Here is a 15,592-nt window from a genome sequence, read left to right on the forward strand (position 1 = left end):
AAATAATTGGTTATATAACACATCCCAGAAGCCCAATTACGATGGAAAGGGTGGGTGCTCTGTGATTAAATGAATATAATAACTTAAGCTCCATAGCCATCCAGGTTGCAAAAATGCAAGGGTATTCAAGCTGCAGATGCACAAATTTACAGTATTATTACAATTTATTTTTCATCATATCCTGATCTTGGGAGTGCATAAGCTGGCACTTCTTGTGTTCAATGCTTTTGAGTTATTGGAGACAACTGGTCAAGAAAAACACCACGCACTACACAGCCCTATGTAGACTATTGAACTGAGTGTGTAAATAAAGTATATGTGGTCACACTGCAGCTCTAGTTTGTGTTTGGTTGAGAGGTATGAGGAGAGCGGGAGCTCACTGCAAAGAAGGGAGGGAACGAGCGCACATACAGGAGGCCGATTTGTGCACATGCCTGAATGACACCAGACATCAGCTGATCTGCCCTGCCGCTCGGTATCCATGACAACACCGTCTCCTGGGAAGTTGGCATGACAACAACGGCGGGAGAGAGAAGAGAGAGGGGAAAGTCAGCACTAGATAGGAAATGGGGGGGAGGAAGAAGACGAGGTAAAAAAGAATGAAAAAAAAAAAGACAAAAAAAAAAAAAGATTGCGAACAGAAGCAACGCGAGCCACCGATTCAGAATTGGTATTTCACCCCTTTCTTCAACGTTATTTTGTTTAATTTCAATGAACGATAACAAGCCAATGATCTCACAGCATTAATTGGCATATAAATCCTCTGGCAGACAGTTGTTGGCTCTTCACTACAGTTTTGGCCATCTATCAGCCCAGTCTTTCCTTTTAGCTGCCCTGCAGGAGCAGCAGTAAATACACAGAATAGGGCAGCCAAGGGGATGCTGTGGTGTTAGCCTATCACTGCTAATCAACAATGAGCTAACTGCTCTCCCATCTCTTTGACCTTGTCTGATCAATAGCACCAAGTCACGCTGCTGTGGCTGTCTGCCCACATCTCTATCCGCTCCTCCTCACCCACCTTTCCTTCAGCTCTTGCACTTTTTCACCTTCACCAATTCACTCACCCTTGCAGTCTGACATTTATTACATAAAGGTCTTGTATGTTATGTACACACTGGGACAGTGATGTAACGATTAAAAAAAAAAAAGATGAATGAAAGTTCGACACCTAAAGACCGTGTTATGTGTTTGTGCATTTATTGGTTTAGAGCAAGATGTTTTTATTTAAATTTGCTTCTATCTCCACTTAAAGGCAGTTTCTTTGTGCACATGTGGACCTTCAGTTGCTGCCATTTTTAGATCACACCATGGAAATTCTGTTCTGATCACTTGCATTTGTGCATCAGTGATGTGTTAAATCTCCTATTCTGTGCAAAAATGTCCATCCTGCAACTTCAATTTCAGTTTGAAGAGGACAAAATTACAGGAAGCCAGTTGCAGGTGGTGAAGAAAAATCTCCTGTCTCTTCAGTGTGCTGTGAGAGGGCACACAATGTCAATTTGTACAGTGTGACCCTGGGCTGGGAATTCAGGCAGCACAAAGCTGTAAATGTTGGAAAAAATAAATGAGAACCATGCGTCTGGTTGCATCACCATGAACTCTGCACTTTCCTCCCCTGAAAATTGCTGTGTGGTCCCTGTGTTGTTGCCTGATAACCCAGCGCTCATCAGCAGTGATACAGAAGATGATGTTTGCTCTCAGGAAAATTTAAAGTCAATGAAGAAATTGATGCGGTGTACGTACAAGCACTTGTAACGTGTCTGCAGGAAAGAGATGATTTTGAACAGGTGGTCAGCCGAATTTAAATGAAGTCTGGACTTTTTATAAGCACAGTTGTGGATCTTTTACAATAAAAGCGTACCTCTTATTGTACAGACACTAATTTGTGAATGCCGATGACTTCATTAAAAAGCTTGGCACTGTAATCATTTCCAGTAAACAGCCGTCTGTTGGGAGTATTTGCAAAAGAGCCCAACCTAATAACAAAAATGCACAATATTACTGAATGTACGATTTCAGAACACCACTAATTTTTTATACTTTAGATCAAATCTGAAAAAAGACGAGCTGTCAGAATGTCTCTGTCCTCACGTTTCCCTCCAAATACAGTTTGCATGTAGAGCTCTGCGTATACTGAACTACTCCCATTGTGTTACTGTCAATGTTTGAATGCTACAAACCATTCCCTGTGCACTGATGGCTCTCTGTATGCCTCGTACATCAATTCAGGATGTGCATATGCATATGTGTGTGTCACTCTCTCTGAATGAACAATAACTAAAAATCCCCTTAACTCATGCTGCTCTCTCTGTCTGCCACCATCTGTCTCAACTCAATCTCCCAATTTCACTTCCAGATGCAGCGATGCCGGATTTGGGTGTCCATCTACAAGCTCTCTAATTCCCACTTGTCACTTTGTCAGATTCAATGCTGGGGTTTCTTGTCATAGCTGTCAGTGCACAGCAGCCTCATATCTCACTCATTTCTTCCACACGACAGGGGCGTATGTGCCTTGGAGATTAATGCGTTACACCTTCACTTTCTATATCATTTTTGCCTCGCCTCGAAGGTCAGAGGTTCAAAAGCAGAGCACAAGCAACGTTTGTGCCATTTTACCGCAGCAGAGCACTTGATGGCCAAAACGGAAATGCCAAAAGTTTGTGTAACATGTTCATTAAAGTTTAAAAGAAAGAAATTCTACTTTCAAATATATAATATATAGTTTATACATGCTCTGTGAGATTGAACTTTTATATCTCAAGAGTTTCACCTGAGTGGTGGTCGGCCTGTTATCGTAGTAAAAACACCTGAACTACTGTGCAAGTATAATTGACACCCATATGAGCAGTAATATAAAGTTTTAGCTCTCTGTTCATTCGTTTAAATAAAGACTGCTGTTGTAAGCCCAGCGTAAGTGGCCAGAGATGCTGCGGTCAAGTGGTCAGACTTTTTTCCTAGGACTGCGATGGCACCCAGAGCTTAAATTTATCTCAGGGATAGTCCAGCAGTTATTTTGGAGCATGCTTGTATTAGCGACAGCCAGGTTTGATAATATCAGTAAAATCATGACCATCATTATTTTACCTGATCGACTTCCAAAAGCAGACATTCCTCAACTAATGAGGAATGCCAAATATCTCATTTGCTATGAAGTGAACACAAATTAAACTAAACAGCTGGAGGCTTTGGACATTAAATGACAGATTTTAAACATGAAGACGAAACAGTGAGAGATGTTAAAATGAGAAGTGTGCAGCTTAGAAACTGCTAGGGTCAGCATAAACACCAAGTTAATGCACAGCTTGTCAAGAACCCCAAATGCAAAAATGCACACGGCTAATCTAACTTGCAGCAAGAAAGCAAATACGCCAACTTTTGAGCATGCCAGTTACGGGCAGAGACTAGGGGTAGTATAATAATCAGTTTAGAAGCTTACAAGGACAAACTGAAACAGGATCAAATCATCTACTGACCTTATAATAATAAGCTGTTATAACAATAGCAGCAGTTAACCTTAAATGATGCTAGTTTTGGCTGTAATAAATGGCAGCATGAATCATACAGGACACATTTACCATGGAAACAGCCTCCTGTGCTACGTGCATGCAGCAGCATTAATGAACCTATCACAGTGAGAACGTGAATTAAAACCAGCCAACTGCAAAGCTGAATGAGAATTTTTGCATATTGACACATTGCCAGAGGATAACAGGCTGGTGGGAAATCAATACTGTCACCTTTGCTACAGATTCAGGAAGCCACTCACACTGCTTCCTCTTTCTGTTTGTTGTTTGCTGGTTCTAACATACAGCAGGACATCAGTTAGGAGGGTTCGTGGTGGATGCACCAGCAGTGTTGGTCAAGTTACTTGAAAAAAGTAATCAGTAACTAATTACTGATTATTTCCCCCAAAAAGTAATCCTGCTACTTTACTGATTACTTATTTTCAAAAGTAATTAATTACTTAGTTACTTTTTAAAAACACGATTTAAAACCTGAATAGGTAATAAAGCCCTATTCTACTTTTTCTGCATAATCCATCATACAAAATGTAATCAAATGGAAAAGTCTCTTTTTTTTAAACTTGTTTTATCAGTTTTAATCTTTTAACTTTATTCATCAAGCAAAAATTAAATTATATGCACCATTCTCTGACTTGAAGAAATTAGTTTAACATTTAAACCTATTTTCTGCACATTCCAGCACATACAATAAAATATTTTTTGTGTTTACACTCACTCTTTCAAATAGATGCAAGTAAAACACAGCAGAAAATAAATAAAATCAAAGACTCAGCGGTCCTGTTGCTCTATTTTCACCTGCATAGCAAGCAGAGGTTTGCCCTGGTGCAGGTGTGCTGCAGCGGTCAGTTGAAGAATCCGCACACTCGGGGTTTGCTCGGAAGTTCAGGGGTTTTTTCGCTGTAAAAAGAAGTTTTCTTCCCACGCAGTGAACAGCGGACACTAATGTTTTTGTCACTTTTTACGGAATCAAACTCAAAGTAAGGTCAGTACTTCCACGCTTTAAACGCTGCACGCTCATGCTCTCTCCTGCACTCGATATATGATCCATTGTTGATCTGCACACAGCTGTTGTCACGAACGTCGCACTCGCTTACGTCATTGTCATGAGACACTCGCAAAAAATCACGGTTTTAGTAACGCAGTAACGCAGCGTGCTTACGGGAAAGTAACAGTAATCTAATTACCTTTTTGCAATAGTAATCCCTTACTTTACTCGTTACTTGAAAAAAGTAATCAGATTACATCTCTGTTCACGAGCCACCAATTTTATATTCATGTTTGTCCACACTCATGTGAAACTTTAAAAGGAAATTAATTTAAAAAAAGAATCAAATAAAATGTTTTGCCAAGAAATATCTACTTCAGAAGATAAACTTGGGGATGTTGCTACAATGATTTGTAAAACTTGGATTATTGACACACATCTTCAACTTGCCAACCCAGTAGATCGATATAACAATCACCACTTCAAAGTGGGGATGCTAGATTCATAACACCAATTCAATACACATGGTCACAATCTCACCTCCTGTTTCTCAGATAAGATTCTGATTTATGTGAGGAGATGTGTTTTTGCAGATTCAGATGAACTCGAAGAAATTCCCTAAAGACCTGACCGAAAGTTTAAAAGGATGGGATTTTTGCACGTACAACTGATGGAATTTGCTTGCCCAATAGTTAAAAATATATCATTTAAACTAATTTAAATGATCATTTTAAGCCAATTAGTCTGAGCAAATGTTTCTAATATTCGTACCATTGTACAGCATGTTGACAGACCAAGCAGTTAATCAACTGAAAAAAAATATCTAAGACTCTTTAATTACAGGAAACCTTCTGAGCAGCACTCCTTTACTAAATACTAAACAAAGTTTAAAACTAATGTACAGCATGAGAAGAATGATTCAAATTCCTGCTTTCATAATTACACCAGGCAATTCATACTTCTTATTCCACAGAAGCAGGTTTTCAATTTCCAATATATGATTTCAGTTAAATGTAGTAAACAATTTAACTTGGCCATAAGTAGGTCATATTAAATTCTGCAGTAAATTGGGAGTTTAAATTGGTGCTATACAGATACATGGCTGGGGTTCAGCAATAAATAAATTCATGCCTTATCATATGAACCCTCACGCACTCACTGTCATTCGGTCTAATATCTGTTTGATATTGATCAGAGAAAGGGTGTTTAGATCCACCTATCTATCGTCTGGAGCTGGTATCACAAAGCTACAGAAAGCTAGGACTCAGATCAGCAAGTTTAGTCATTACTATCCAAAGTACAGTAGAGCTAGAAGAAAACAATGGATGGAGTATGTAAAACTTAGAAACACTCATATGGAAAAACACATTAGCACAACAGTGAGCAGTGTCGCATAAAATCTCAACAAACTGCAGCATAGCCTGGATGCTGTGGCTTTGTACCTTAGCAGGGCTCAGCTTCAGGATAGTTTCTGAACAAACAATAACAATAACAATTCATATACCACAAGTATAAGACATGATAACCTCCTTTTCTCAAGTGCCAGTCTTTTTTTTTTTTATTCTTTTTTAGTGTTTTATGAACATTTCTTAAATAAGATATAATGTAAAGGATTCTGAGCATTGGTTGCAAATGTCTACAAAGAGTTTAGAGTAATTCCAGTGGACAAATTGGCTGGTTGGAAAGTAAATGGACAGTTTTACGAGGGGAATTCTGAAAGGCCTGAAGCAGTATTTTAAAAGGAAAAGGCTTAGCATAAATAAGTTTTTTATATTTATTTCACCACTATGATAAAACCCCTTACTTTGCATTTGTGTAAGAATACATAGCTGTGAGTAGCTGCTACTCACAGCTAACTATTTCTATGTGAAATGTTATTTGTTTTACTGTTACCGTTTTTAATTACAAAACTTTAAAGTTTAAATCAACAAACTTATTTATGCATATTCTATGAATTTCTATTTAATTTATGATGTTTCAGGTAGAGACGACTCAAGTGTCTCATTCTGACCCACACCTGCGACACTAACAACAAATTTGATGTAAATATGAATTTACATCGAGAACACTTTATGTTACATTTCACTAGCTGGGACCACATCCTTGGTAACGATGGGCGATGAGGAAATGTGAACTGGTGCTGTGGTTTGGGGGAAGGCCTCGAAGGGGACTGGCAACGGCTCCCGGGCCGGGCAGATCCCCATGTACTAACGAGAAGTGAATGAAGGAAAGGAAGAGAGGAGAAGAGAGAGAAAATTGGGGGAAGGGTGGGGCATGAAAATGAGAACAGCAGGTATTGGTGAAGGGGGGCTTTTATAGCCTGAGTCCGGAGGGGGCGTGAAGGAGGAGTGGTCCTGCTCCTGAAATTAAGATGATATCTCCACTAAGCAGATAAGCAGCATGTAACCCCTGAACTACAGGGTCTGTTACAGCAGTATCTATAGAGCTGATTTTGTCTGTTTACAGTAAAAGAAGCGTTAAAACAAAGAGTGTCATACGTTGTAGAGGGGGATGCTCTTCATGGGTTTGTACTGCTTCAGGGGGTCCATCTTGTACAGGTGGCGGTCAGTGATGAGCACAGCCCGGTTCTCCGACTTGTGGAAACGGTTGATCTGGGAAACACAAAGCTCCTCATTAGTGACACCACGGGATACAGTAGGTGCACACAAACACGGTGACATTTACACACCCTGCAGGGAAATGTTGTGAGCCATCAGCAGCTGGGTTTATGTCTTTGTACACACAGACACGTGTTGTGAGTGTGTGCACATGTGGTAAAGTCATGGATATCTGCTCTGAAAAGCTTTTACCTTGCGTACGTTGCAGGAGAACAGGACTCTCATGAATTTGTCTTTCCGCTGCAGATCGCTTGAGACCAGTGTGAACGATGCTGCTGTGTCAGGGCTGTCTCGCTTCTGTCAGACACACACCACAAGAAACTTATCAAAATATTCCAGTTTAACTCGAATTAATTCACAACCTGCCCAAGTTAAGATGAGCTTATAAATATCCTATTTATGCATGCATTTTTATTGGTTTAATGAATGTATTATCTCACAATGAAAATGTTTTCATTGCAGGAGTTTTAAATGAATAAATTGTTTGAATCATATATAATTAACCTAAAGACAGCCACAACATCCACTGACAAAAAACCCTGGCTTAATTGGGTACATTCCTTCAGTCCAGTATTCACACTCTATGGTAATTACTATTTACTGGGAAAACAGCTGAGCCAACATTACATTGTTAAGATGCTTATCTTCTTATGTCTTCTAATGTCCACCGGGTGTAATTGAGGTCTGTAAAATAAATGCGAGGTGTAAAACTGCTTCCCTTCTTTTTAGGCTTATTTTCCATTCATATCACACTGTTTGTTTCTTGTCTTGCTTGATACTTTCTTTAATAAATCTGCTCAAAGAATGAGACTAAACACTTTTCCTTTGTTTTTAACTGGAAGGTTTCTCTATAGAGTGCATATAAAAGTTAGACAAGGCCACCATATCATCACTTATTGGTTCGTGGTCTACAACTTTGAAACTTTGAAATGAAATAGGATGTCATGAGCGATGATCAGACTGATTAATGCCTGAATCCAAAAGAAAATAAACCAGGGTTTTAAGTTTGGATGCAGGCAGTATTATTAAACATTGTCTGATTGAAGAGTCAGCAAACAATGAATGAATTAAATCACATGTTTAATACCAGCAGGGTACTCTATTTTTCAGCATTTTATGCTACAAACTGCATAGCATTGAGGTTCAATAACTACGTCTGATCTGGATTTCAGCCACAGAGAAACAGCAGCTGATGCAAGCTGCAGGAGACAATGCCTGCATGAACAAAGCTAGCATGGCCAATTTCACTCTGTAAAATATGTCTTTTTCATGACTGGACTCATGCTACCCCTCCTACTCACCAGATAGTTTCCTTCCCAGGCCCGTTGCAGCCCCAAATCAGCCCTCTGGCCCTTCAGGGCCTCCAGGCCGGCTACCTTGGCCCTCACCTGCAGGGTCTCCTCTGGAGATAAGCCTTTGATCAGTGTCCATGCCCACCACCTGGAGATAAACGCATCCAAAAACACACACACAGAGCAAACTTAGAACGGAGGAAAATCGAACTTTCTATATAAAGGATGCTGCACAGAGCCTTGTTACTGTAGTCGGGTCAGTGGGGTGTTGCAGCAGGACTGCAGTCGACCCCGTCTTCACTGTACTGTATTTACTGACAGCCAACATAATTCTCTAGGAGGGTTATTTTCTCACTGTGTCCGGCTTCAAATAGAAAAAAGGCAAACAAACAGACAATGGGATGAAAGGAAGTGATGAGCCTTTGATGGAGAAAGAAAAATCAATGCCCAGTGTGAGCCCAAGGCAGAAGGAAACATGTGTAAGTTGCTTCAAAAAGACTCATCTGGATGTAAAATAACACTGGAGGGCATGTGTTGTCTCCTGTGGTTGGAGTCAGATTTACTTTTAGTTCAGCCAATTTAGGAAAGCGATTTTCTTCAAAAGAGAACAATTTAAAAACATTTTGTTTGAATAAGGTTCAGCTTCTGTTTCTGTTCTGAACGTATAATACAACAACAGTTGGTCATCATTAAAAGCTGATATTTGCTTCTACAAGTTTAACAGTTCATTTACTCTTTTAAACTTTAATTTCGTCCTGTGGTTTGTTTCTTTTCACAGAGAAAACAAAGAAAGCAAACTTAAAGTGAACCATAAGCCTTATAAGAATGTTCTGTCTGCCTGTTGGCTAGATGTGCTCGGGGCAGGAGCAACAAAAGTCAATACAGGAAGAAGGTGCTGTATTCAGAAATAGTGGATAACAAGGAGAATTTACTCCTAACATTCATATTTGTTTATGGTGAGAATGTGATCCCACCTCGATCTGCCACATGGACGCTGCAAGTCTGAGCTAAAGATCTCTCAATAGCCACGTATGCTTTGAATTCTGGGAGTACACAAACTCTAAAATAAATGTTAGGTGTGCAGATTAAACAAACTGTACCAACTAGCTATAAAATTAACCAAGCCCTCACCTATATCCTCTACTTATAAACCCAGCCCTAGACACATTTGGCCAACAAGCAGGTTAAATGCTCTCACATGGTTTACAAAGATGGATTCTGGTTTGCTTGTAGTTTTTTCTTTGCGAAAACAAAACAACAGGGAAAAGTTACAACTCTGCAGTCTAATCAATTATTCCAGACTAGCATAAACCAATTATAGGAGTAGAAACACACTTACATACATGATGGGCCTGTTTAAAAATCTATCTCGGCAGATGTTTTCTTGTGGAGTACCTGCTATGGATGCTCTTGAGCGCCTCTTCAAACCTGCGCAGAACCTTGGGGGGCGTGGGCCACTTCACGTGCCTGCCATGATCCTTCATGGATCGCACGTTTTTGAAGCGACGGTTGACCTCACGGATGTAAGACTTGACCTTGTAGCGTCGGTAGGCCTGCAGGATGGTGAGGGCAGCTCGCATGCGTCTGTACCGCATTCTGGCTATAGTTCCTCTCCACACCTGAAGACAAGGGTTCACATAAAGAATACATAGATATAATTTTATTGCAATTACAGTACAGATCTCCACATAGAAAGTACTTTTAAATGCTTTATGGCAATCCTCACTCTGGGTTTTATGGCTTATTATTGCCTCTCTTTCTGCTCATAATGCAAAATGATATTTTGATAACTTTGCAAGGAAACTCCATCATTTGGGATGACAGGCCAAGTCTGCCTTTCATAGAAAATCCAATCCATCTCTATAGTGAGCTAATAAAAACCTTCACATCTGATTTAAAACTACATACTGTATGTTACAAACATAGTCTGGCTGAAACTGCTGTAAAAATGAAGGAATTCTTCACAGTAGTGTAACAGTGGGCTGTTTTTATGGCTGAGTGGTGTGGATTCCTGTGTTTGGCTGAGAACAGTGTAAAGGTTTAACTAGCAATGGGCCAGACACTCCAGCATCGATTAACCAGTTGTAGCCAGAGCTTATCTGCAGAGTACTAGTTAAAATGTTCAATACAGCAGCATTTTTGTAACCATGGTTTAAAGGAGCAATGGAATAGGGACAAAATGAACTTCTACATAAACAAGAACCTGAATTCAGGATGCGTGGCTGTAGCTGCACATTTTAAAGTGATAAACTGTTTATGGAGACTACGGCGCAAACACTGAAATTACTCTGCATTACCAACCACACTTTAAGCCACACCTTTTCACACTGTTTTTCGAATATGTAAACTAAACCAACAAATGTAAAGTAATACTGTGATGTATTTTGATTTATTTCTGTATAGTGTGAGTGCAATCCCAAAAGTAAGGTTTCCAAAGCGGTGGGGATGTAGAGAAACTGTTCATACGGCTGTTCGTCACACTGTTGTGATTGGTGCTTCCTCCACTCTCAAACAAGCATGCTCGGCTTCACTTGGATGCTTGTTTGGGCTTGGCAGACGTTGAAAATGGAGCTCCCATTTTCAAGGGCGAAATGTGCGCAGTTATTCGATTTTTGAACGCAAAAGGCGTTAAACTGTTTTGTAAGTGGTGTAGAGAGTTTACAGCAGTACGAAGAGGTAAAAGATGAGGTTCAACGCTTCCTGAAGGACATGGCGGCGAGCTGGTACGACATGGGCATTGTAAAACTGGAACAGCGCCTACAAATATGCATCAACTGACATGATGATTATGTAGAAAAAGAAATAATTCAACCTTTAAAATGATGTAAATATTATAGAAAATAAACAGTTTTTGCATTTCTAAAAAAAAAATAGGAGATCTTACTTTTGGGATTGCCCTCATATATCCAGGTTCCTCCAGGTTTTTCCTAAATGACTTTTTACTGACTGTATACTGGTTATATATTTAAAATAAACTAAAACAAACAAACAAACCTATGACTGACAGTAGTGTATATACTCTATACTCTGTCAAATGACAAATCAAACTGAACTATACTTTAAATCAGCATTGGTTTTCTTATAGTGTAGTACTACACAGTACAAAGAGACTCAGACAGCAGTGATGTTGCTTCACCAGAACCACAGGAACAAAACATTTTTAAATTGTGGAGCAGAAACAAGCAATTGTGTCAAAAATGTACCTGAAACCAATATTAATAATTTAATAACAATAAAGTAAAATGAAAAACAAGCAGGGAACTGTCAGAAAGAATAAGGAAAATAGCCCCCCCGCCTTTTCGTTCAGCAGACTGCAGTTACTTTAAACCCTCCTGTATCAGAGACCACATCAGGGATCCTGCTGTACCCTCAGACAAACACTGACACGCGTTATCAATAATTTAAAACACTGTCCAAAGCTTCAACTTCGAATGACCTAAAATGGCCTTCATGTGAAGAAACAACTTCCAACATTTTGCCCTTTTATGGACTGCAGCAGGTTGCCTAGCTCATGAATCCATGATAAAAATGAACCGTAAACACGTGCAACCCACTGCACTTAAATATGAATCATGAGGTCTTCATAGCAGCATTAAATTCACTTAAATACCGCTATAGTAGCTAATATATAAGCACATATTTCAAAGTGTCAAGCACCATGTTTTTAAATTAATAATTTTGTTGTGACTCACCATTACAACTCATTAAATCTCTCATTTGTTATACATTTCTTACTGCAATGTTTAAACAGCCTTTATTCAGTCTAAAGAAGCTAAAATAAGGACCTGCCTGTAACCAAACATAGACTGAGTGGCTATTAGACACTCGAGAACATGAATAATAGATGTAAGTGGGGCCCCAGAGAACCATAACTCTAAACTCGGCCTCACTAAAATCGCCACCATATGTCTTCCTTTCGCTGTATTCCCTCCCTCTTATAGACACATACACAGGCATGCATGAAGCCTCTCAGTTTATTCCAGATTTAAGTGGCTACATTGTGTCTAAATAATCTTTCATCGCCAGTAATCCAGTGTCACAGACCTACAAATTTAAGGCAACGCTGCAGACTGCACTGGAGGCTCTCTAGCAGATATCATCTGAGTGTAATGCGCAGTAATCATAGATATCATGAATATTTAATGGATTCAAAGTGTGGGGGAGGCCGGTGGCAAAGAAAAGGATTTGTTGCATTTGCATATTAAAACTGTGGAGGTGGTAGTTTTCACCTGATGAGACTAACAAATGCCAGAGAGGAAGATAAGTCATGCACTGCTGGACTGCAGCAGAATAATTAACCGCACCAGCTGAAAATTGTTTTATATCTAGTGAAACATTTTCACTTTTTAACTAAAGCATGTAGAGAATGGTCTAGCTTAGAGTGCTGACTTAACCACGTCATTACTTACAAAGTGGAAAGAGGGTAGTTATGAGCAGAACCTGAATCACATTTGGATCAATGAGGGAAAGCTAGCATGTTATGTAATGACCACAGTGGCTTGATCACACTCTCTTTGTTTAAAAAAAAGGAGGGTTTAATTTGTATTTTTAATCCTCCAAAGTTTATGCAGTTGTACATTATGCCCATTAAGCTGAGATCAGCCGTAGTTAGCTAGAAAAAACGGAATAATCAGCTCCCCAGATGTTACTGTAAATGATGTATGTTCAAGTATACTGAGCTGGTTCCTGTCCACAGTAGATCTGATTCTTTATATGGCTGTGTTAATTATTACAGTGTAGCTTTGATAAATGCCATGCCCCATATCAAAGCTATTCTTAGTCCAAACTATTGTGATGCAAAGTTTGTAGGTTTTATGTCTCTGCTGTTGAAATTCAAATTTCCATCCACAGATGTCGTTAAAGAGAAACACAACATCGTCTTAAAGCTGCAAAACTGGATTACTTTTCCAAAACAGCTCAAGAAAATAGATCCAAAAAAAAGGGGGGGGGGGGGGGGGGGGGGGGAATAGCAGTCTTTATCTTTTGACACTTGTGTTACATAAACGTCAAACGATAAGAGCAAACAGTTTTCCTCTAATGCTGTGTCATTTTACGGCTTAAAACCGTATCCTCTGTTTTCTCCATGCTGCACTGTCTTTAATACATAATGCATGAGAGTGAGAAAAGGAGGGCAGCTACATAGTCATCACTAATCGACCCCTGAGAGGACTCGCCCACGTGCTCGGGGTGACGGTGGTGGGAGGAATGAATGGGCTTCAGCGACGGTGGCTTCCTCGCGTCTCTGTGAATGAGGTTAATAGTTGCTTTCGTCTGAATTCTGAAGGGGCTCAGAGTGTTACGGTGAATTAGGCAAAGTTTCAGGAGTGGGCACTGGGTCAGACATTACTGTCAAAACGTCCCTGGTGTGAATGCAAACCAAACTATGTGCATTTAAATCAGAATTACCACCTGACGACAATACCTTACCCTCTTTATATAATGTTTATTTCTTCACCAACAAGAGGCTAGAAAACGGCTTTTCATGTTGAAACTCATTTTTCATGGATGTCAGGATTGGCTCATTTCCACTTCAGTTGTGTGCTGCTTTTTGACTATTGCAAAGATTTAATTTGAACAAAAGCAATTATTAATTCATTTACAACTTTTGTTAGAACTACATTTGCTTGTACTGGTTTGTCTTTATGTGAGATGAGGTTTGCCTTGTCGTGCATAGCAAAACTGAAAAATAAATACTGAATAGCTACACAGTATCCTCCGCTGTAATTATGTTTAGACTTTATAATAGCAGTCAACAGCTTAAAACATCATCTTTATATTCTTTGTTTACTGTCATCTGTAGCTGCTGTATGGCAAGACTTCTTATTTATGTTGTAATCTATTAGTGCATGATTATAATTACAGTTCAACATTATATTAAATACTAATTCACTCTAGATAACATTAGTCAAGAGAATTCTGTTGTTACCATCTGCAATAATTCATTTATTGCATTATGGCTCTGTTCCAGGACCATCGACCTAGTCTATGGAAAGGGGCAATGAGGGATTTATGGTGCCATGGGTTTGCAACCTACATAGATGTTTGTGTGCAGTTGGCTGAAATGTGTGTCGAAACAGGAAAGGAAAGAGTGCACAGTTCACCATGTAGAAGGAAGAGCTTAGTCAGACCTATAAGTGGAGACTTAACATCGTTTTTAACACTTTAGCTCTTTGTATAAAACTTAGATTTTCTCTGCAGCTAGCTGGAGCAACAGTAGCACAGGAGTAGCTCACAGACAGACTGTTTATTTGGTCTACTAAACTGTCACCCTGGTGACAGAAAACAGCCACAACCACCTTCAAAGCCATGCATAGGCTCTCCACACGCCTTATTTAAGCCCCAAGGTTGTGAAAACAACAGAAGTGGGCCATTACTGTCGCTATTCTCCTCCACCTCTTGAGTTGTGTAACCTGTGTCACTAGAGCCACAACCAGATTAAAGGCATGAGTGTATGATTGTGTTGTTTCTTTAACCTCCATTTTAATGATCTATCAAATCAGATGCTCACTGATAAAAGGAGATGTTAGAACAGTTTAAAAAGATGAGACTTTCTAAATGACCAGTGCAGTTGGTATACTGAGCTCTTAAGGCGGACAGCATGAAAAGGATCATATGCAGGTGGGTTGTAAAGTGGCTTGCAGATTAAATGGCGACTCTGGGCAGACTAAATGTTGTGTGCAGTGCAAGATTTTCCAGTTGTATGTGTTGAAGGAGTACACTCAGTATGTTTTTCCCCCATTTTATTTCTTTTTATGCACACCAAAGCCAAAGTAGATCCATGCTCTGATGAATTAAATTCACTGTGTGTTAATATTTACAAGGAGACTTCTATAGCATTATATTAAATTTTTTTTTCCCTTCTATATAACAGCTGCTTCTTGAATATGCTACTTTATATGTTTCGATTATGTTTGTCTCATTCTCTGGATGTTTTATGAACCTGTTTTTAGAACTGCTAAATCTTTGTTTTTAAAAAAAAGAAAGAAATACACAACAGACCTCATTCATTAGCAGTGTGATGTGCTCTTCCTGCTGCTTCCCTTTCTGTCTTGTCTATGTCACATTGTGATATCTGACACCCCACACAGTCCCGGCCCATATGTGCTCACATCATACACTAAGTAACAAAGCAAAAGGTGGCCAAATTAGAGCTTCGGTGTAAGCCGAGTTGAG

The 15,592-nt window shown here is 39.4% G+C and overlaps 1 protein-coding gene across 1 annotated transcript in view; it reads right to left on the bottom strand.

Annotated features, from left to right (window-relative positions):
* The window catches only part of myo1d (myosin 1D), a 125,164-nt gene that overhangs the window by 39,327 nt on the left and 70,245 nt on the right, over window positions 1-15,592 (bottom strand). The window contains exons 17-20 of the mRNA XM_085285242.1: window positions 9,815-10,038; window positions 8,429-8,567; window positions 7,320-7,424; window positions 7,008-7,121 (exon numbers count right to left, since the gene is read on the bottom strand). Of these exons, the coding sequence (XP_085141368.1) occupies window positions 7,008-7,121; window positions 7,320-7,424; window positions 8,429-8,567; window positions 9,815-10,038 (582 nt within the window). The remainder of the gene's footprint in view (window positions 1-7,007; window positions 7,122-7,319; window positions 7,425-8,428; window positions 8,568-9,814; window positions 10,039-15,592) is intronic.

This window comes from Mchenga conophoros, linkage group LG8, assembly GCF_057382185.1.
Source record: "Mchenga conophoros isolate Kocher_MC1m ecotype Shallow Benthic linkage group LG8, M_conophoros_male_GT1.1, whole genome shotgun sequence".
NCBI classification, from domain to species: domain Eukaryota; kingdom Metazoa; phylum Chordata; class Actinopteri; order Cichliformes; family Cichlidae; genus Mchenga; species Mchenga conophoros.